Source organism: Panthera pardus, unplaced genomic scaffold (genome assembly GCF_024362965.1).
Source record: "Panthera pardus isolate Hobbes unplaced genomic scaffold, ASM2436296v1 HiC_scaffold_6, whole genome shotgun sequence".
NCBI classification, from domain to species: domain Eukaryota; kingdom Metazoa; phylum Chordata; class Mammalia; order Carnivora; family Felidae; genus Panthera; species Panthera pardus.
Genome location: NW_026526991.1, coordinates 110221541 through 110246152, shown reverse-complemented (window position 1 = coordinate 110246152; position 24612 = coordinate 110221541). Strand labels below are relative to the sequence as shown.

Below are 24612 nucleotides of genomic sequence, written 5' to 3'. Positions count from 1 at the left end.
ATTTGTTTCTTAGGGTCGCTGATACTGGAATAGGGACCGATGAAGACTGAGGAATTCTCAAATTTGCAAAACTCAAGACATGGGATCGGGTTACGCATATACATTTCTCAGGGTAAAACTATACAGGATCCCTAGTTTCCAGTTTAATGTGTAAAAGCTAGCTTAAGAAAATATCTAAATCATTCAACATTAACTTGGCCTATCATCAGAGGGTAAAGAGTCTGCCACCCCCACTCCCAAAGGGCATGCACAGTACATCACAGAGCACATAGCTGGGAGGGAAGTGCTGCCCAGGGGAAAGCATCTGGAGTCTGAAAAGTCCATTCCATCTCTAGCAGGGGGAGGGGAAAACAACAGTAATATGAACTGAAGTGGACTAATGAAGCCACAGCTAACAAAATCAGGGCAAACAGACTATGAAGAAAATGACGGAATCCTTAACCCATATAGACAACATTTCAAAAGGTCACTAGGTGAATTTTGGGGTTTTTTGGTTTTTTAGTTTTAGTTTTTCGCCTTCCTCTGAAGCATCAGGGATTGGAGGCAGGACGCAGGTTACAGGAACTGGTGGACCAATGGTCTGATTCAGTATGGCAAGTCCTATGTTCCTATAATAAAGGGGAAATTACAGCGTATCACTTTGTATGCACACAGATCCAGGGACACATGCACTCTCTTTCTCTCTCAAGGGTCTGAATTTTCATCAGTGAAAAAAGTATTTAACAAAGATAAAGTTTTACACCAAAACCAAGAAAGTATGGAAAATTCAACAGCAGTGAAAAGAGTGATCATTAATAAGCAAAGATTAATGTGGTGAACTATGTACAATGTGTGTCACCGAACAGGTGTAGAATGGTTTTTAGTATCCTTCCCCTACTTCCATTTATGCCAACCTGGCAAAAAGAAAAATATTGACAAAGTAAAAGCAGAAGGCTGGCAGGTCTAAGTTCTATGTGCAACAGAATAATAAATTGAGAATTTATCAACTTTTCCAAACTAGAAAGCTAGAAAGTCCAAAGGAAGAACAGAAAATTCTATTAGCCTTGTTTATGTGCTTTTCCTGTCTTGCCCAGAAGAGAGTTCTGTGTATGCAGAGATTGTGTCTTTCTCATTTTTGTATCTAGAGCAAAAGTATACACACAAATGTCTTGTCAATAGCAGGCTTTCCAGAAACGTCCACTGATGAATGAAATAAATTCTTGCTCCAATGAGGCTTCATAATGGAAACCTGATTTGTATTAAATCTTCATTAAATGTATCAAAATGGAGTTAAATTTAGGGTTTTACTTGGGAGCCTTGTGACACATACCAGCGATAAAAGTGTTTTATGTCAGGTGCTATTTTAATCAAAACAGTTTCGTAGGTTTTAAATTTGAGAACTCTCACAAGTTAATCCCAAGATGAGCAACTCAGTAAATCCAACCACTCCTGTGGCAAAGCAAGTCTTTATTAACTGGATCTGTTAGTAGAAAGCTGAACCGCTGCAGAGCAAGTGCTAATGACCTCATTACCCACTGGGGCCGTGCAGACAGCACGGTGTCGCATCTAAACAAAGGATGCAAAAAACTAGCTTCCAGATTTTAAAATGAGGGCTTTGAAAAAGTAGAGATGCAATTAAAAAATGGTAACATCCTATTAAGCACATACCAAATAAATGCGAATATTTCATATACATGCAAATGTGTAGATATGTATTTGTTCCTCTCCCTCTAAACAGTGCTGCTGTGGGAAGAGATTCAACTTTTGAATTCTTCTTGCCTCACACTGCTACATTTTGATTTTTTCCTAAAACCTGGCTTCACTTCTTATTTCAAACAAGCTAAAAATATCTTGATCACTGAAAATATTACCATGTGACCCCTTTCTTTTCTCCCCACCCCCCCCCCCCCCCCCCCACGTTACAGGATCTAAAATTCACTTAACAAAATCAATGTATTGATTTACTCTCTTCACATTAACACTTCCTGGATGATTATAATGAACCTACTCTTTTTCCTCTTGAAAACATGGGCCTCCTTTACATTAATATTACATTAATAACCTCCCAGTGAACCAGGAAAGCATAAAAACAAGTTGTGATAAACAGAATTTTACCTGACTCACCCATTATCCTACTGAGTGCAGCATTTCTCGTGGGTGATTCATCGAGCCCCTCAATCCCACTGTAGAGGGAATGGGAGATTCTTCGTTCTCGATCATCCAATACTGTTTCAATGGGCAGCTCAGGTCCAGAGGGGCTCCCAGGTGACTTCAGCTATAGAGAAAGGGGGCAAGGGAAAATCAGTACTGGAGGCCCATTAGCAGCATGGGGGAATTATAACAACTTGCCCAAGGCCTGTATCCAACTGGGTACCAAATGAACTAGAACTTTTCACCCTGTACCAAAATAATTTGTGATGACAGCTCTGCCTAATGACCAACTTTCCGTGCCACTTTACACTGTGCCTCCCATGAAGTTCTGTCAGACTGCAGCCATTGGAGGAAAAATATGTATATTAAAAGCTTTTTTTTATAACTTATTTTGCTGCTTATTTTTTCAATTTGACTGTTAGTATCGGTTGAAGTCAATTTAAGTTATGGTTTAATTCAGAATTCTTTATGAGATGTTGCTCTGCACAAAGGATGCTTTATCAGAATGGAAGCTGGAACTCAGCTACATGTTTTAGACCTATGGTAGGTAAATACACCTAACAATTAGCACACATCTCTGCGTGTGCTGCAAGAATTATTGCCTACTCTACGAGACCTCAAGACCACTTGTGAGCTTGGGTGTCTTGAACAATTCGATGAGCCTATATTTCTTTGGCTAGAAATTCAGGAAAAAAAATCATTCTATTCTCTTACTATAATCTTAAATATAAGGTAGTAAGTAACTGAAAAAAAAACACTTTAACAGCAGACAAACAATATAGAAGTAGGGATCGAATATTCTAATGAAGCAAAGATGTGTATGTCACAAACACAGACTAAGCAAAGAATATAGGTCAATTTTTATCACCACGAATGAAAACAGTATGTGGCATTCTTTAAAACAGCTGTGCCTCCAAGTCAGATTCTTCACAAAAATAATATGAATAAGGAACCTATGTTCATAAGGCCTTGAAACAAATCTGCTTCGAGGAAGAACAAAGCACACTTAACTGCAGTCGTCCAAATGTGGGCTCTGGGGTTAACCCCATGGACTAATATCGCGTGACGCTTGGTGTTGGCTTGCAGCCAGAGACAAAGAGGGCTTGGCGGGAGGGTTCTGGGGGGAGCAGCACAACACGGCAAAGTGGGAGAGAGTTTGCACATTCCAAACAGATGAAACCACAGCCGTTGCGGTTCCTTCATCTGAACAAATTATTATTTCTGTTAGAAGCTATCATCTGTTTAATATAAATGAGATATTTAATGAAGTTCCGAATTGTAGACTTATCTCTCCCAGTTTGATAAGCACTGGGGAGATTTAATGCATTGAAGGGTCAACACAATTACAATTGGAGGCACGTCAAACTGCAGGAGCATAATCAACTCGCAGCGCTAGTGAATTAGACTCAATAAGGTTTAAATTGTGAAATGAGGATTTGTTTTATTAGTTTCTTTTTTTTTTTTAAATTGCAGATTACAACTGACAGCTTTACAGAAAAGTAAATTAAGTATTCAAGGTCTCTGATGTAAAAAAACAAAAGAACATTTTCTGAAAGAATACTGTGCTTAAATTCCAAGGTACTTTGGGAGGTAAAAACAAAAACAAAAGCCGATACCCTATGCCTTTAAGAACAAGTATGTTTGAAAATTTTAAATGAGCACATATATTAAAGAGACTTGCTATACAAGTCTCTCTACAAGACCTGTTTGCTGTATAATTTATTTGATCATAAGACAAACAACATATCCTCACATTTGCTTAACAGATGCATTTCATTGAACCATACAACTGCAATCTTCTAGATGGTAAAATTCTTGTACAGCCATTCATAAGAAATCCCTAAATAATCTAAGAGGCTATTTTAGAATTTTAGGAAATCAAATAAAAATTCCATTTAGAAAATAGCACATGCAAGCTTTCTAGAAAAAAAAACCAGTAAGGTGCCTGTTCAGAAAGAACTTCACACTTGAACATTTCATGGGAAAGAGTCTTCATGTCCCCTACCTCCCTAACCATGTCTAATTTACATCTAAAAAGACAGATTTAAATGAAGACATCAATAGCCTACTACATAAATATTTAACAGAGGATACAATGCCTTTTAATTTCTTTAAAAAAAAAAAGCCTGATTGGGGAGCACAGTTTTGTTTTAAATCTTCTGATGATTTTGTTGTTGTTGTAGGAAAGCCAGTTTAAGAACGAGAAACATGCCACTGTGGCACTATGGCAGCACAGACAGGCAGGGCCGCCTTCAGTCCTGAAGAATGGCCCAGAATGGCCTACAATCTGGGCCTCTCCCAGGCCCTGCAAGTCTCCTTACGTAAAAACCTTATCCAAATTAAACTTCATCAGAAGAAGAAAGGCAAATAAAAGATCTGCAATTTTCACTTTGTAACTTGTTCAAAGTGCAAAAATGTTCTTCAGTCCAACTTCAGTGCCGAGTAGGGGTAGTTGTGCTGGACCCCCTCAGCTCCATCTCTAGAAACACAGGAAAGCCTTTCCACCCCTTAAAGAAAAATTAGCTCTTGGTTGTAGTAAGGTAACTCATATTGGGTAGGAGTGGATATGGATACAGTCATTCTCTAAAGTAATACAGACATGTCTATCACAGGTCAAAAAACAGTTTACACTCCCTGTCCCGGACATTTGTTTCACTTTGTGGTCATTGTCCTCACAAAATAAAAAGCTAAGTGAATAATAAAGATTCATGTGAATCAATATTTATCATAACTTCATTTACAAACGTATAAAATTAGGAATTACCCCAATACTGAAAAACAATGTAAATGTAATACTCTCTTAGATAAGATACCCAAACAATGATATATTGCTTTTATAATCAGAAAATACAAATGCTATTTAATAACAAAGAAACTGGATATCGTCCAATGAATATGCTTTTCATTATATACTTGGACTACCTTTCTGAGGAATAGTTAAAATCCTGGCTTCTTTTAAAAAGCTAATATAATTTCTGTGGGGGTTAGTAAATTCTCACATTCATGTAGGTAAGCATTAATGGGTCAAATGAGGTCTTTCACATAAAGAAAATGTATCCCACCATCTTGACTATAAGCCTTGAAAACCTGGCATAGATATGGCCCTAATCTTCTACATCAAACTTAAGACTGAGTTCTAGTTAACAATCTGCATACTCTTATTATCCAATATTTCAGTATTTATGGGCTTATTCTATTTTATCCCCAACACCTGGCACAGAGCAGGTACTGGGTAAATAACTGGGCGAATAAATTCATTTCCAAGTAAACGACTCAGATTTTCCTCAAAATGGTTTGGAGATTTATACATGTGAAGCCACGTGGAAGCAAGCCTAAAGCTGAGGGCACAGTACAATGTTGTAATACAGCAATTGAGCCTAGATTACAATTCTGTGTTGTGGAAAGTACTAACATCTGAAGGACAGGTAAACACAAAACAATGAATAAAAGGGCAGGCTTGGGTTTTGGAGAAGAGTGGCCAGTTTAGGCTCTGCTATCAATCAGGACAGCATTTCAGCTCCTCTGTACTCTGCTCTGCCGTGTGGGCAACAGCAAGGATCAGGGCGGTAATGTAAATTCCCCCAAGTCATTCTGCCTGTAAGCAGCACACCCAGAATGTAAGGGAAGGTCTGAGGCTAAAGCCCATGCTTTATTGTATGCTGCCTCTTAACACAACCAGAATACAAAGTGCCTGAACAACACAATCACAATCAATTAGGCCCACTCACATGCATAAGATGAATGGGCACCCTGCTTCTAAATTACTTTGCCACTACCTTGGCCTTGCAGCCATTAAGCAAATCGTTTGACCTTTCTGCATTTATTTCTTAATATATAAAGTGAAGAGAGCCATAAATGATACCTTAGGCCCCTTCCTATTTTAATATAGCTTTCTAATTCTAAGAGGATTAAATGTACAGAGAGAACTCATTTTAAAGTAGTCCTTGATGACTAGATCCTTCAGCCTGGGGTGTAAGACAAAGCTCACCTGGTCCCATTCTCAACAAGTACTAAGGCAAGGCTTTGTATGAAATCACGTCTAACACCGATATAATGAGATGACTGTAAGCTATGTTAGACTGCAGTAATTTCTAAAATATTAATTTCCTTGGGACATCTACAATCAGCATAATTCTCACACACAGGTTACTTTCAATCCTCAAGGGATGATGTCAGGTATTTACTCCCATATCTCCTTCTAGGTCCTCAACAAATGTGTCCTTTGTGATGATACCCAGTGTTTCTGCCTCTTGCTTTATGTATTTTTTTTCCAGTGGAAAGAATGTCAGGACTTACAAAATTTGTCTCCAAAAAAGTCAATCCACCAATCAGGAGCACAAAACAAGGGAAAGCCATTTTTCTTTTTTTTCCTAAAGAAACAATTATTGCTTATGAGATGTTTTAAATGTACTTAAGTAAGAACATTAGATCCAAGGAAAGCAAAGAAAATTCAGAATCACTGCCAAAATATTAATTTGGTTACCATGCCTGATGTTTTCTTTTTTTTTTATTTAGAACTTCAGTCTTTAATATTAACTAAGTTATCTCTTCTTTTTTCCTATTCTATTCTATTCTACTCTATTCTATTCTATTCTAATTTTAGACACAGAGAGAGAGAGTATGAGCAGGAGAGGGGCAGAGGCAGGGGGAAAATCTCAAGCAGCCTCTACTTTTCAGTGTGAAGTCCAATGCAGGGCTTGATGACCTGAGCTGAAATCAAGTCAGATGCTCAACCAGCTGAGCCCCCAGACACCCCTGTTAGCTCTTCTCAAAACACAAGACTCTCCAGGATTATTTCCCTTATCATTCAGTTCATGCTTATTAGGTGTCTGCTCTAGGTTGTACCTCAGTGATGGAGAGAGAGAAACATGACAGATGGACAACATCTTGGACATCTCAGAATTTACAGGCCTCATGAAAGAAAACCAAAAAGGAAACTATGACAGCGTAAATGCTGCTAGATGGAGGTAAGTACTCACACCCCGGAAACACCCCGGTGAGAGAAACTACAATCTAAGGCTGTCTTTGTGAGGACAAGGAGCAGAATGGGCTCATGGGGAAAACTTGGAGGTGAGAGAGTATCTCATGTGTCTAAGAAAGTGCAAGGAGTGCTGAGTAGCTCAAGCAGACTGCACAGGAAGTTTCCACATGTCCCAGTGGGCTGTGTGATGGAGACTGGCATCTGTCCTGGACAGGCTGAAAACGTCCCGAAGGGATATCAGATGAAAGGGACATGAGCAATTTGTTTTGCGAAAAAACCTGCCTTACTGCAGTGTGGAGAATGGACCAAGGAAGAAATCCTTGTAGAGGCTTTGGCACTGACCCCAGCAAGACCATGGGCCTAGAGTGGGGCAATAGCAGAGCGGCTGCAGAAGAGTGGGTCGAGGAGAGAGAGGTTCTGGAAACAGAGGCGATAGAGACAGGAAAGGCATTTGAGAGGTGAAGAGTGATCCCCCTTCTCCATCTTCTATAACTGAAAGAGCAGTGGTGTGGTTTATAGGGTGGGGGGAGGCAAGACAAGATAGAGGAAGCCAGCAGCGTTGGGGGCTGGTGAATGAGGTGCCTGAGCAACAAACCAGCAAGGATCTCCATGGGCAGTTAGACAGAGGGATCTGGAACTGGAACAGAATTCTGAGCTGGGGACAGGGTTATGGGAACCATAATAGCATCACTGGTACCTGAAGATGTCCCAGGGAGCATGTGTGGAATAAGAAACAGCCCAGGGAAAGCTTTGAGAAGTACTAACAATAAAAGAACAGGCAGAAATAAATGAACCTCAAAGGAGAGAGAAGAGCCAGAGGGAAGGAGGAGAAAAATGGGGAGAGCAGGTTAAGAAAAGATTCAAGATGGGTGGTGTTCCAAGATTCCTGAAAGGCTGAGCAAAAGAGACTGAGAAATCTCTTCCCAAGAACATCTCCAAGTGTGCTGTTCAGTGAAATTCAGGCGAAGATGATACCTAGAGTGGAGAGTTGACAAATAATTTTTGAATAAAAATATTAAGATAATATATGACACTTCCTTCATACAAGAAAAGGGCAAGGAAAGATGTAACAATGTACAATTTTCTTTTGCAAATTCTCATCTTCTCTGGCTTGAAATTAAGTATGCAAACCCTTGATTTAAAGATGAGTTAGTAAAATATAATTTTGTGATGTTGTCAAAGACCGGACTCTGTGGCTGACTAATAGACCCAGAAGGACAGAACTCAAAGCACATTATTTTGGCTTGAGGTTCATTCATGACAAGATACCGTATGCTTATATCAATATTTACTGTAACACAATTTACACATATTCTCTTGTAATTCAGAGAGATGTTTTTCCAAAGGTAATATATAAGTACAACAGCAGCAAAATCATGTCTTATGCCTTATGGGAAGCTGAACTGAGCTCTTCTGTCTTCATATAATTCTTTAGTTAAATCCTGTCAGTACAAAAGGCTTCTCGGTAGTATTACAAAGAAAGCACAGCACTCATGATAAGATTTTTTTTGATATAATTGTTTTATAAGCTTATACCCTCCTAAGAAATAGTAATAACCAGCAATGTATGAAAATGATACCATAAGGAATATTGAATATTAAAGTCTATTACTATCTATTGCAGCTGTTCCCTTACTTAAATCATTTCATTCACATAAATTCATATGCAGAAGTGAATGAGACACAGAAATATTTCAGTGGGATTCCAATTTCATGTGTCTTACAGGACAACAGGGAATAAAATCAGTGCTTTTATCAAAACATTTTCAGGCTGGTACAGGTTTGCTCTGCTACTGCTTGGGGAACAACGAGGAACCATCTGAATCAGGGGAAAGCATGTCCAGATTCAGAATGCTGGTCTTCAGTGATATGCATATGTTTTCAGTGTCCCTAGAACATCCAATGTTTATCTGTCAGGGAAAACTTTGAGAAGGTGTTACAAATTCTAATTTATTTTAAGAGGGACTGAAAATATGATATATTCTGCAGCAGAATTTAAGTTCTAGGAGAGAAGGAGCATGATCTGTTTTTAATCACTGCCATATGCCAGCGATCTAACACACTTCCTGTATATAGTAGATTAGTAGATGCTCAATAAATGTCTGCCGGAGAATACTTGTCCTGTGAATGTGAAGTCCTTCAGGTTTAGAAAAAGACCTAATAAAGAGCAGTATACTTGTGAACTTACTGTGGAGACTTTTCATTTAGCACTTCAAAGGATCTGCATTTTATTTTTTTAATGTCTATTTATTTATTTTGACACAGAGAGAGAGAGAGAGTGAGGGAGGGAAGAGGAGAGACAGAGAGAGAGGGAGTTCAAACCCACAAACCATGTTATCATGATCTGAGCAAAATCCAGAGTCGAACACTTAACCAGCTGAGCCACCCAGGTGCACCTATAGGACTTATATTTAAAAAAATCATTTAATAATTTTTGAGACAAAATAATAAATTTTGGCATCAAATACAAACTCTACGTCTCAGGAAAACCATTCCAGTAGGCTACTCTGAGGGATTAGCATTTATATTTATATTATGAAGTGAATTTTATCTTATGAAAGTGAATTTTTATCTTATGAAAGTGAATTTTAAGTTAAGGTTCAGTGTTCCCTTGTTACGGAAATTAACTCATTATTGTTAACAAATTCTCCATTTGAAAAATAAAAACAATAAAGAAATAATAGTCAATTACCTTTCCAAAACTGGTCACCTCAACACTGAGTACTCAACTTTCATTGCAAAATAGGAATATATTACAGGATGGCATGAGTGGTCAAGCAATCTGAATAGTTCCACTTTATACATATAACATAGATTTTAAAATTAAGAAAAACACTTAAACCATTTAGATATAATTTTCAGTTTATATGATTTCCTAGGCACTTCCTTTTAGTTGATTTAAAAATGTAGGAAGTTGACACGGCTCCTGGGTGGCTCAGTCGGTTAAGCATCAGACTTCAGCTCAGGTCATGATCTCACTATTTGTGGGTTTGAAAATCCCCTCATCAGGCTCTGTGCTGACAGCTCGGAGCCTGGAGCCTGCTTCAGATTCTGTGTCTCCCCCCACCCACCCCCCTCTTGTCTCTCTCTCTCTAAAATAAAGAGACATTAAAAAAAATTATTTTTTAATGTGGGGAGTTGAGCATTGATTAAAAACAAAAACAAACTCTACTTTTTTTTAACAAGCTTTGCTCTATAAATTCTCAGCTCCCACCTATTTCCTATGGATGGCACATAAATTATAACAGAACTATAAACTTTTTTTAGGTTTAATATAATCACATAAATATATAATTCCTGTTAAATTGTCAAATGCCCCATTATGCAAGAAAGTATGTTTCTGCTTAGCAAGTTTTTACAATTTGGGAAAACATGATCATAACCTTCAAGAGGATATTCTTCCTACTCGTTCCTAACTACATACCTGCTACATGTATTCAGAGCCAGCCATGGCACTGTGCAATAGATATCACTGAAAAAGCATGCAGTCAAGGGGAAAATATTCAACCCTTTAGTAAAGGAGAAAGGAGACACAGGAGAATAGGAGGGGAGACTTAACATTTTTGACAAGGTCACAAGAGAAACAGACTCTCCCCTTTCAGGGGCTTTGAAAGAAGCATCCCACTTTGATAAGTCAAATGAACAAGCCATTATTTCATTGTTTCTCTCTCCTAGGAACAACACTACTGAACAGAAGAGAAACTGTTGGCTCCCAACAGGAAGGTATGGCCGTTTTCAAAAAGAGAACCAGCTGAAGGTGCTTTTAAGATCCCAGTGTTATTTGTTGAGCTGGAGACAGAAATACTAGTGCACACTTAGGGATATTTTGATCACATATTTAAGAGAACAAATCATAGTCCACAGACAATGCAATAAAGAGAGCAAAGATAATTTATAATGTTTTGAAGCAAAGTCCCAGAACCTGCCATTCTTTGTCCAATATTAGGACAAAAACTTAGTCTTATTACAATTTCAAATGCTAGAGTCTTCTTTTTATTTTTTATACTTTACCTCATTGCACTTGCTTATTCGCCTTGCAACAATGAGCTGGATCATTCCTCTCTTGTTCCCTTCAGTGGACATAGACCTTCGGAGGGTTTCCATGGCATCTTGGTTTGTCTTGCCCAACAGGGATTCTCCATTCACTGCTATCAGTTGATCATTCACCCGAAGCCTTCCATCCTGGGAAGAAAACAGGTAGAAATAAGTGCTATTAAATACACTGTTATAAAAGAAGTTGCTTTCTCTTTAGTTAAAAATAAATAAATAAATACATAAATACAAGGGGGACAAAAAGAGGCTTTAATCCTAATGGATTATGCCCAATTGAACACGAGCACAATAATGTCTAAGCAGCCACTGCAGCCTGTGTCTATTTCAATCATTTATACATTTGTAAACCAAGTCATTATCATAATCTGTTTACCAAAATAGCATACTAATTTAAAGGACACAAAGTGATTACTTTCTTGCTTCCAGAGACACCCATAGAGGTTATTTACAACCCAAGACAAGAAAAAGCTCAAGGCTGTTACACAATTGCAGAGAGGTGCCCCCTTAACAAATAGCCAGGAAACTTTCTCCAGACTGGGGAATAGTCTAGGTGATCCATAGTCAGGGAAGGGGAAGATGAGCTTTACTGCAGGGCAGCTCTGTGCCAGAACCTCCTCTAAGTCTTTGCACAGATTATCTTCTTTCAACTATAAGGGCTATGGGTTGTAAATTCTGTGAGACCAAAAATGGGGACTTGAAGCTATGATTTCATCCCCAAATGAGAGACCACCAAGATTTCTATTAGTTTGATCATGCATGGGCTACTATGAAGAAAGCAAAAGACACTTGGTAAGTGTTACAGGGTATCTGAATATGCTGCTCCAAAACACACCATTTTGGCATAAGGACTATTTTGAGCTGAAGGCAACTGAAAAATGGCAGATGGAGAAGGAGCTCTCTGTTCTTCCCTTCTCTGGCTAAGTGCAGGGCATAGAGTTCCTCTTAGGAAGATGTCTCCTTTCCTCTTTCAAACCAGTAAAAAAATGACCCTCATCATGAGAGACACAGAGAGCACTGAGATTAGTCAGCCTACAAAACAGACCGTACAAAATAAACCTTATCTTCCACTAGTTTCTGCCATATATTTACCGTCCTACAATTTACCACCCCAAAGCCCCAACCCCCTTTTCCTCGTCCAATCACGGCTCCACAATCCATTGCCCTTTGCTAAAATGGTATCTAAGTTTCTGAGTCTAACCACTTCTTTAGGTTTTCTCTTTTCTGTAGAACCCCTGTATGTGGAAAATTTTAAATATTAACATCAATAAAATTTGTGAACATGTTCTGTTCATCTGTCTTTTGCCAGGTGAATTCACAGGCCATAGATAAAGAACACAAGAGGGTAGAGGAACAAGTAATCCGCCCCCACACTGTGTATATGTTTCCAAGATAGGAATAGGGTTGTACTTAAAATATTTTTGTTAATGCGCATAAGCTGGGTAAAGTTAACATTTGCTTACTTTAGATGCTGCTCCTCCATTAATAATGGACTTGACGAAGATTCCCAAATCTGCATGGTTCTCTTTGGACCGGTTACCTTTGACACTGACACCAAGACCCGCTGATCCTGAATCATTAAGTGGAACTTCAAACGTCAGAAATTCCCTGGTGCCATCAGGTGTGAGAACAATATCCTCATCTTCTGCTTTCTAGTAGGAAACAAAATTGCACAGCACGTTATATTCCAATGTTCCTTTCTCATAGCTATTTTTAAAAACTGCTAATGAGCAGTCTGTAATCCTCACACACAGTATTTCCACCAAAGTTCCGTGACAAGATCCATGATAACTGCATCTGCACCCCCTCCAGATGATTCCTGGAACCAGCTGTTAATATTTTCATGTGGCACTTGTTTCAATATTGAAACAAACTCAAACCAGATTCTGAGAAAAGTAGGGAAAAATACAGCTGAAGACTGAAGACATGTAGACTCATAGAATTTGGGATTTTTTTTTTTTTTTTTTTTGGTCTGTTTATATATCCTAAACCACAAAAGTAAAACAGTTAACAGCAGGAATCAAAATAAATAAATACAACTCATTTGTCCTTTTATTCACCAGGAATTTCTGATGTTATTAACAGTTTAATGTTCACTAATGGTATATCATTTTATTCGCAAATAATAAGTTCCGATGATACAAAGTCAGCAGCAAAAGGTATTCATTTTCAGAGAGCCACTAGAGAGCTTTAACCTTCAATATCCGTGAGATAGAAACAACATTAGAGAAAAGCTTTCCACAATACCGTACCATACATAATACAGCTGGGGGATAATATCCAAGCAATCCAGCTTAATTAATTAGTTGCATATGCAAGCTTTGATTTCATAACTGTAGTTATCACTGAATAAGAAGGCTGTTTCAGAACACAACACATTGAAGACACACCGACTCCTGCCCATTTCCCTAAAGCAGCAAGGAGAAACTAAAGCTAGAGTATAACCTGATGAGCCGCAGACAGACAGCATGTTCGGTCATCAAAATACTTGTACACACCAGGGACGGAGCAGTCTGTCTTCTGACTTCTCCAAAGTAACCCCACCCATGACCAAGACTTTAACCTCTTATATCTCTACACTGGTCATCTTCAAATCGGTAAGGACAGAATTCTTTCTCAAAGTTAGTATTTCCAACCACATAACAGCTACGTGGCACAGAGCCTTCAAATCACAACGAAATGCCTCAGCTAGTCCTAAAACACATTCTTGCTCTTCTTTTTCTAATTTTGAAATATTTCTCCACCATGCACCTAGTCACTCAAACTGGAATGATCAAATTATAATTGAAAACTGGTTAAACATCTAATGGTACGTAATTAGGCTAGACTATCTAATGAATCCTTTAAAGTGTGCTTTTAAAAATGGCTCAGTCACACATGTGAAAGTAACCTATTGCAGAGCAATGGGGGTAGACTTCAACTTTTTTTCTGGGTCCCAAAATTTTTTTTAATTTTTCTAATAACAATCAAAATTAACAATAATTTTTTTTAATTTGGAGATTTAACATCTCCACCAGATGTAATACTCTTTGTAAGTATAGCATTTATCGATAAAAGATTATTTTTTAGATTAGCATAATCCAAATGATATGTTTTTTTTTAATCTCCAAATCCATAATAATGTGATTTGTAAAGTAACATTTCTAACTTACTAATATCCAGTGTTAGCATTTTATAGTAAGGCATTCTTTGTGCCATCTTTGCAAAAGACAACCTCATAGTTGCCAGGACAAGGTATGTTTCAAAAAAAATAAAATAAAATTACAAATATGTTAAAAACAGGAAAACTATAAAAAATGCAAAATAAAAACAACTTGAAAAGATACGGGCCATTGCTATGTTTACTATATACAAAGAAAATACATTTCAGTGTCAAAGTCAAAATCAAACCTAAGCCTGCTCATTATAAAATTGTTCATATTTAGACTATTTCCAGAGAATAATCAAATAAAACCAATGTATTGGGGAGAAAAAATATATCAAATACTCATATCAAAATATTGATGTCATAGTATTCAGATGGTTCAAAGCAACTAAAAAGTACTAAGAAATGACTTTGTGTGAATTCATACAGCTATCTCAATATAAAATCTGTTATAAAAACAATGTATAAATAAATGTTGATGTCTGAAATACAAAATACTATCAAAACACAGCATAGCCTCCTTCAGAATTACTTCAAATTCAGAAGTATTTAAAGGCAAAACATACTTTCTGAATCAGAACCAGTATTTATATTCCTGGAAAAGTTGCATTTAAAAAGACCTAAAAACCAAAGATAGTCCTTAGCTGGGCACATTTAGGTCTGATCATTGAGTACATCTGTTTGCCTCAAGTCTGGAAGGTTCTTAATTGTCATTTACTGATTTAGATCTTCAGTTTGGCTTTTTAAGGTTTACTGATTTTTACATTTCCATAATGTTTTACTAAGGCTTAAAATTCTCATTTATTTTTCTACTTGAAAAATCAAGATAAGGAGCTGACTGAATATATGAAGAAAAATTTTAATCAAGGTGGAATCATTTCCTGACATGCCCTACTCTGAACCTGTCTTAAAGGAGACTATTTTCTCCACGGGAAAGTTTCATTTATTATGAAAACTGCAGGATGGGAATAATATTCTTTTTCAGCTTTCTTATCAAGTGTTAAGTCATTATTATCATTAAAACATTTAAGTGAGAGATTGTACTTTCCTTTGATATTTCATTATTAATCCATTTGGCTCTTGACATAAGACTGGAATTAATGCCAGCGTTTAGAACTTAATTTTCTGGCAGCAAATGTTTTAAAAAAATTTTGCTCTTCAAAAACCATTTTAAATGCCACTATATTATAGAGAACTTTTTTTAACGAAGTTTTCTAATATGGAGATCTCCTCATTCTGATACAAAGGAGAAACTAATTTTCTATCACCTTGATTGTTTCCATCCAGATTCAACTGTTTCTTGAGTCAAATTCTTTCAACAAAACACAATAAATGCGTTTCCTTTAATTTGCCTCTCAAGCCATTTGTACGTGACCATGTCACTCAAGCTCATACGTCTTTCACGTACACACGTATGAACAACCCGAGTGTTATTTTGCATTAATGCAACCTATCATTTTTTCCTTTACCTAGTACTCAAACTGGCATTATGGCTTAGCATATTAGAAGTAAGAAGCCTGCTGGATGGGCACTATGAAAGCTATTTGCTTTCCCACTATCCTCAGAACAGCAGAAATACTTATATCTGAAGGGAGATAGAAAAATAGCCACAAGTGTGCAGCACCAAGGCCCAGACAGGTTCCCTTCTTCCCCAGAAAATCGTCCCAATAGCTGCGGGAAACAGCTGGCTCACAGGTCCCTTTGATCCTGGTTAATCTGAAAAAATGGGTAGATCTATAAGAGAAGAAATAAAAGTTGATTATCTTAAGTAGTTGAAAAATAATCATGAGCAGAGTCATCTCTGGGCTTCAGTATATTAAGATATTAGTAAGAGAGCACAAAATATTATGAAAAGGGGCAAAAGGAACAGGATACATATGCATGTCATATGGGACCATAAAATTACAGATGTGAGTCCAATAGCTGATTGCAGGCTCTGAAATAAATGACTCAACAAACATTCTACCATTTGTGAAATAAAAGGAGATAAATATAAATATATAAAATCTGCCTTCAATGCCTGCTAATATATTGGTCATTGGCCCCAGTTCCTGATACAGAGCTCCAAAAACCCTTGTAATTCCTGGTAAGAGTGTTTGACACAGAACTCCTAAATCCCATGGGATTTTCTGGATGTTAGGGATATCTTTTCTAATGAGGTGACACTTGGTGGGTTCCTTGGTGGCTCCTGAATGGACTCTTATCACCAGAAGCCATGATTAGAGGTTTGGAACTTTAGTCCAAGCCCATTCTCCAAAGAGGGAGAGGGGCTGAAAATGGAGTTAATAATTGATGAGGCATCCATAAAAATCCCAAAAGTATGGGGTTTGGCGAGCTTCCAGGGTGATAAACACATCCATGTACCAGAACGGGGGCACACCCCAACTCCAAAGGAATAGTAGCTCTTGAGCTTGAGAACTTCCAGACTTCACCCTGTATATCTCTTCATTTGGCTTTCCATGTGTGCCCTTTAAAATATTCTGAGTGGGAGCCAGTCTTGTGGGCTGAGTCCTTAACTTGTGAGGTCTAACACTAATTCCAGAGGGTATCAGAAGTACATGGTGTGGAAAACTCACACATTGAGTGTGAGCAGAACGGCAAGGTGTTTTGCTGCTCATTTTTCCACTATAATTAATTGACTTCTCACTCCCTTTTCCATGGAGTTAGTATCATTATTACACAAAACTGAGGAAGTACAAACAAAAAGATGAACACTGCCACATCAAATAAGAGAGATGTGAACAAGGAATACATTAAAGAAAGATAAGTGGACCAAAATAATCACCATCATCATCATCGTCTACTTGCAACAAAGCTTATCAAACTGCTGAAAAAAATTTGTTTTAAGTAATGAATCTAAGAATGCAGAAGGTATGGTGAAATGGGCACTTTCTTGCACTACTGGTGAAATATAAAAAGGTACAGACATTTATAGAAGTCAATTTGACAATGCTTATCAAAAGCCTCTACATTTTGTTTATCATTTAACCCAGAAATAGTACTTTAGTAATATGTCCCAAAAAAACTACCAGAGGTCAGGAACAAAGATTTAACTGTTCAGATGTCCACTGCTTTAATAGGACAGCTAAAAATTAAAAACAACCTTTACATATGATATTAAGTAGATTAACACTATTCAGCTATTAACATGTCTTTAGAAAGTGTCCCATTTGGGGGAAGAGAAAAACATTTATGACTAAGAAATTGGGTTTTATCCTGTGAGCTTTCTTAACTTCTAATACTTCACCCAGTATAAGCCTTGATATCCTATTTTAATAAATTCTTTAATGTCTGTCTTCTCAGTAAAAGCATTAGGAGGAATATATCACTGTGTCCTTCTGCTTAGGACATAACATTCATTACCTACATGATATGTGCCAAGGACATGTATACATTAGCTACATCGGTAAAGAAGAAAATCATTTTAAAAAGTACACATCAAAATGGTGGCACTGAAGTCACATAATTGCAGGTGATTTTTCCCCTCTACGCTGACTGAATTTCATACCATCCACTATACGCTACTTTTTGTACTATAAAAATCCCACTATGTGCCATTTCTTTAATTTCTCTTGCTCTTCAAAAACCCAGTGTGGGAAAGAAGGGATAGGAGGATGGTTACACATGTTGGGAAGGGGCTGGTGCCGGGAGGGGAAATCTTATGGTAGCTCTCACAAAACCATTATGCAGTAATGCAGAACGTCATACTCTCAAGCTAACAAAAGGCTTACAAAAGATTACATTTATTCAATACAAAGAGCTTAAATAATATGCAGTTATCACACATAGGAAGAACCATTCTTGTTTTTAATATAAAGAGGAGGATTTTTTTTTAAAGAGAAGTTATCTTGGCTTCATTTGGTTATTGCACAAAAGAATAACCCTCTAAAGTTTCTTTAAGTTACACACTTCAGTTTATCCCATATGTGTGATGAATGTTTATACACAGTATCTGTGCTGATATGTTAAGGTTAATTATTCTTATTAGCAAAGTCAAAATGTCACATCTGGCCTTACTGTACTCTATTCCAAATCAAATGGTAGACATAAAATAAGTAAAATCTAAAGAATTGATTTGCTTGATTATATAAATACTGATAACAAAATGTTTTTTACAGTTATTAATCTATAATGTCAAGTCATAAAAATCCTTATCAAATTAAAAAATTCCACACAAATCCAAATTGAGGCATATTCTCAAAGTAACTTGTTCTTCAAAACTGAAAAGATAAAGATAAACTGAAGAAGTGTTCCACATTAAGGAAGACAAAAGAGACATGACAACTAAATTCCACACATGGTCCTGAATTGGAAACCAGAGCAGAATTTGATTCATATGAATTCATTCATTCATTCATCTCTGCTTGCAATAGAGAACATTAATTGGGGCAAGTGGTACTACAATACTGTCAAACCAATGTTAGTTTCATGATTTTGGTAACTATAATGTGGTTACATAAGAAAATGTCCTTGTTATTAGGATAGACACAGTGAAATATTTACAGATAAAGGGGAATTACATCTACAACTTATTCTCAGTTCAGAAAAAAATATATATAGTGGGAAGAAAAGGAGAAAAAAGTAGACAGAAGGGGAGTGGAGGATGAAAGACAATTATGTATCAAATGTGGTTAAATAATAACAATTGGGGAATGTGGTGAAGGGTATACTGGAAGTCTCTGTACTATTTTTGAAAGTCTAACATTTCAGAATAAAAATTATATGTAATAACTAATCCAGAATAGTTTTGCTACACCTAAAACACTTTTCATTTTAAAATAGATATTTCTACCAATATAAAAAAAATAACCTAAGAGTTCAACAGCAAAGAAATCATATAATAAATTTAAAAAATATTAATTTTATTACTATCCACAAAGGAGGACAATAAAAAAAAATAACTAAGATAGATTTCTCAGGGAAAGCACACCAAACACTAAGGAACCCCTATCTTACTGTAGTAATAGTAAGCAATTTCAAATGAATTCCTTAAAGTTAACACAGAGATTGACTCTACAAAATCATTATGATATTTGTAATATCATGAAAACATTATTCTATCCCAACTTTGGAGAAACATAGTTTTAAAATAAGTTTGAATTAGGGTACCTAGCTGACTCAGTTGGAAGAGCCCGAGACTCTTGGTCTCAGGGTCGTTAAGTTCAAGCCCCATGTTGGATAGAGAGATTACTAGAAAAAAATAAATTAAAAAAAAAAGTTTCAGCCATTTAATTCAAGCTTTTTCCTTTGAATTATAAGTTTAAAATAAGTTTGAGCATTTAATAGTACAAGATGTTATAAAATGTTTTGTGACAATAGCAATATTTGCTGCTCAAAACCAAACAATTAAGGTCAACATATGATTAGTATATGATAGTATAATTCTCCATCAAAAAACTCAGAAAAGAAAGTTTTTGTATACTTTTATGTGTTTTCTAGAGTATCAAAATTAATTTACATTATAGGCCTGCAGAAGTGCTTGATGACGAGTTTAACACAATGAATTTGTATAAAAATATTGATGGAGATGTAATGAACCAAAATCCTCTCCCTCCTTATGCTTCCTCTTTGCTTTGTCTGACTTAAGTTTTTTTTTTTTTTCTTTCCAGCTTTTTTGAGATATAATTAATACATAACATTGTGAAAGTTTATGGTGTACGATGGGTTGAGTTGATATACTGACATTGAAAAATGATTACCATATTGAAAAATCATTAGCTAACACCTCCACCCATCACATACTTATATATTCTTTTTGTGGTAAGAACAGTTACGGTCTATTCTCTTTGCAACTTTCAAGCATATAATTATTATACTACTTACTATAATCATTATTCTGTACATTAGATCCCCAGAACTTCTTCATCTTATAAGTGGAAGCTTACACTCTTTAACCACATCTCCTGGTTCCTGCCATCACCCAGGCTCTGGTAAACATCATTCTAGTCTGTTCCTATGAGTTTGGCTGTTTTAGATTCCACCTATAAATGATACCATATAATATTTGCTTCTGTGACTTCTTTCTTCTACTATAATGCCCTCAAGGTCCATCTGTGCTGTTGCAAATGGCAGGATGTCCTTCTTTCTCGTGGTTGAGTAACATTCCAGTGTGTGTGTGTGTGTGTGTGTGTGTGTGTGTGTGTGTGTGTATTACATCTTCTTTTTCTATTAATCTATTGATGAACACTTAGGTTATTTCCATATCTCGGCTATTGTAAAAAAAAGTTACAATGAATAGGGGAGTGCAGGGATCTCTTTGGGATCCTGATTTCAATTTCTTTGCATATATACTCAAAAGTGGGATTGCTAGATCATACAGTTCTATTTTTAATGTTATGAGAAACCTTAATACTATTTTCCATTGTAGTTGCACCAATTTACATCCCCCATCAACAGTGCACAGGGTTCCCTTTTCCCACATTCTCCCAACACTTGTCATTTTGCTTGTCATTTTGATGATAGTCACTCTAACAGTTGTGAGGTTATTCTTGTGATTTTGATTTGCATTTCCCTGATGATCAATGATGCTCAGTTAAAGGCCAAACAAAATAGAAACATAGTACTTTTTTATGGATCTCTTGGTCATTTGTATGTCTTCTCTGGAAAAACTTCTATTCAGTTCCTCTGCCTATTTTTAAATCAGACTGTTTGGATTTTTTGCTATGGGGCTGTATGAGTTCTTCATGTATCTTGGATATTGACCCCTTATCAGATGGATGATTTGCCAACATGTTCTCCCATTCTATAGGTAGTCTTTTCATTCTGTTGATTTCCTTTGCTGTGCAGAAGCTTTTTAATTTGACGTAGTTGCTATTGTTTATTTTTGTTTTTGGTGTCAAATCCAAAAAATCAGCAGCAAGTCCAACTTCAAGTTGCTACCCACTCTATCTTCTCGGAGTTTCATGGTTTCATAAATCCACTTAAATCTTTAATCCATTTGTGTTGAAATTTGTGTATGGTGTAAAATACAACTGTAGTTTCATTCTTTTGCATGTGGGCATCAAGTTTTCTCAACACAACTATCATTTCCCCATTATATATTCTTGGGTCCCTTATCATAATTAAATTGGCCATATATAGATAGGGTTATTTCTGGGCCCTTTATGCTGTTCCATTGAGCCTGTATATCCCTTTTTATGCCAATACTTTACTGTTTTGATTACTGTAGCTTTGTAATATAGTTTGAACTCAGGCAGTTCAAACTATATTGATAGTTTATGATCAATACTTTATTGATACTTACTATCAAGTAAATAAGCTTCTCAGAGGCAGTGTAATGACTCTAATTTAGCTGTTCTCTCTTAACATTACTTTGGCTGCCAGGGGTCTTTAATAGTTCAGTGTGAATTTTAGTATTGTTTTTCCATGTCTGAGAAAAAACATCACTGGGATTTTGATAGGGATTGCATTAAATCTGTAGATCACTTTGGGTGATCTACAATATGGACATTTTCACAATATTAATCCTTTAAATCCATGAGCACTGAGGACATTTCCATTTATTTGTGTCACCGTCAACTTCTTTCACCAATGTCTTACAGTTTTCAGTGTTCGGATTTTTCACCTCCCTGGTTAAATTTATTCCTAAGTATTTCATTTTCTTAATGCTATTGCAAATGGGATTGTTCTCTTAATTTCTTCTACAGTTTTCTCATTTTACAGTGGGGTCATTATGGTAGCATTTACTTGATCTACTATAACCATTAGTTAAATGAACCTATTGATGATGCTTATTACCTAGCTCATTAAATCTCTAAATCAAGACTAAATCTTCTGAAGGTAGCCTATCAAGGTGCCTCCTGATCTTCAGGGAGGTTCTCAAAGACTCCCCAATGTTTCCCTGCAGTTTCCATAGAGAGAACCCACTTACTCTTTTGGAATGCATTTTGAATTCATGACATTAAAGCATGGACTATATCTTATCTTTAATGTCTAGTATCATCCCTAAACCATATTATTCTAAAGTCCTACTCTTATCTAACAGCCTTGAATCTGTTTAACATAAAATTATATTTTGGGGGTACCAGGGTGGCTCAATCAGTTAAGCGTCTGACTTAGGCTCAGGTCATGATCTCAGAGTTCATGAGTTAGAGCCCTGTATTGGGCTCTGTGCTGACAGTGTTTAAATAAACATTAAAAAAATTATATTTTGACATGGATCTTACTCAAGAGTTCTTAGGGGCTCAGTAAGCAAGTTTGCATTAGTCCTATTTGAAGCCAATGAAGAAACTGACACTTTGGTAAGTTAAGGCCTTCTAGCCAGCAGGTAAATCCAATAACTCATTGTGATGTTAATTTTTTATATGTCAGCTTGTAGGGTGTTTTTGAATGAGATTCATACTTAAATTAGATAAAACACAAGCCTCCACAATGTGGGTGGAGCCCATTCAATCAGTTAAAGGTCAACCAAAACTCACAGGCCTTCCTGAGCCAAGAGGAGATTGTCCAGGAGACTAACATCAGAAGTCATCTGCACCAGTGGCTCTCCAGGGTCTGCAATCTGCTGACTGAAACACTGCAGATTTGGACTTGGTGGCCCTGACAATCACACTAGATAATCTGTTATGCTAAAATCTCTTCCTAAACACAGATGTATCCTATTAGTTCCATTTCTCTGGAGAAGCACCGTGACTTAGTACACCCAAGTACTGTCTTGTCCAACCAGGACATCCACATAAGAGTGCTTTCTATCGAGTAAATAAACTTCTCAGAGACAAAGGAGTTATGTTCAGGGCATAGAGCAAGTGACACTGAGCCTCTGTTAAATATTTTGGCATTTTGTTCAATCCTGAATTGGTAACTTGAAGCTAAAGTTTCTAATCTTAAAAAAGGACTTCAACTATTTCCATTTTGACCTCAATCTGTACTTTCTAATAGATTAAGTTCTTGTTTTCAGCTTATCTCTTAACTGAGGCAAAAGACACAGTGGGCAAATCATGTCCTCATGGGAACCAAAACTAGCCCCTCAGGCAATAAGGACTCCCCTGAGCCAGCAAGACCCAAGTGTGACTGACCCCAAGACAATGATCAACTCGACATTCACTGCCCACCTGTATGTGTTAGAGACAGTTAGTTAGGTTCTAACAGAAGACCTGGAGGCCAAGAAAAAGGAAGTCAAGGCCAGCTCCTGAGAAAGTCAGTTGCCTGTCCTGGCAACAATCCAAAACAAAACCACAAGAAGCTGGATCAAACCAGATAGGCCCAAGATGGCTGACAAAGTAGGCCAGAAACCCCTGACCAAATAAGGAAGGAAAGGCTCAAAACCTGCTTCTGAGAAATCCCCACCCCAAGTAGTGAATATTCCACACCTTCAATATAAGATAGAAACCCAACCCCCAGGGCACTCTCACATCTTGAGAGGATACTTTCACTTTTTTTAGATTTTTTTTTTTTCAAGTTAATTCATTTGAGAGACAGAGAGAAAGAGAGCCCAAGTTGGGGGAGGAACAGAGAGAGAGGGCGAGACAGAGAAACCTAAGCAGGCTCCACACTGTAGCCACAGAGCCTGATGCAGGGCTCAGACTCACAAACCAGGAGATAATGACCTGAGTCAAAACCAAGAGTTGGATGCTTAACCGACTGAGCCACCCAGGCACCCTAGAGTATACTCTCACTTTAATAAACATTCCTGCTTATGTCCCTCGTATGCTCTATTGTTTCTGTCCTGGAATTCTTTCTCGTAACAAGACCAAGAGCCTTTGGTGCCATCTTTGGGACAGGCTGGGTTGAGGCCTCAGGGCCTGTGGTCTCTCCAGTTCACCCAGCAACACTTGTACCCACCGACCTTTGCTCCACATTTTCCTCATATAAACCTAGAAGTATATTCAGCACTTTGGAGACAATCTCTGAGATATTAGCCTACTGTCTTCCTGGTGTTGGCCTCACTGAAATAAACCCCTCTCTTGTTTCACCTCCAGCCGTCTCTCTGCCTCTGGATTTTGTCAGGAGCAAGCGTCTGAACCTGGTGTATTTGGGACCCAAGAACTACATGTTCTTGTACCATTGCACCCTGGCTACAATCTGCTGGTCTCATTAATTAAGATGATATTTAGAAGACAATCTGCTGCTCTCATTAATTAAGATGATATTTAGAAGACGTACAGAAAACTTATATCTCATCAATTCAAGAGGTCTAGTAGTCACTGAACTTACTCAACATACCTTAATGACATATTTTCAATTTCTCAGACTAAATCAGTTATGGGTCATTGTAATAATCAACGAACAAACGATTAATTGAGTTTTAGGACCTATCTATTCTCGAGGTGCGTACAATTACATAAAAGTTTAAATAACAAATATCAGA

The 24612-nt window shown here is 37.0% G+C and overlaps 1 protein-coding gene across 17 annotated transcripts in view; it reads right to left on the bottom strand.

Annotated features, from left to right (window-relative positions):
• PARD3 (par-3 family cell polarity regulator) overlaps positions 1 to 24612 on the bottom strand; it is a 663835-nt gene that overhangs the window by 230443 nt on the left and 408780 nt on the right. For 9 of the 17 annotated variants that reach the window (XM_019465161.2, XM_019465165.2, XM_053895761.1 and 6 more), the window contains 3 exons: positions 12625 to 12813; positions 11123 to 11293; positions 2095 to 2254 (listed from right to left, as the gene is read on the bottom strand). In XM_019465161.2, the coding sequence (XP_019320706.1) occupies positions 2095 to 2254; positions 11123 to 11293; positions 12625 to 12813 (520 nt within the window). The remainder of the gene's footprint in view (positions 1 to 2094; positions 2255 to 11122; positions 11294 to 12624; positions 12814 to 24612) is intronic. The other 8 variants (XM_019465162.2, XM_019465164.2, XM_019465163.2 and 5 more) reach the window with 1 other exon arrangement.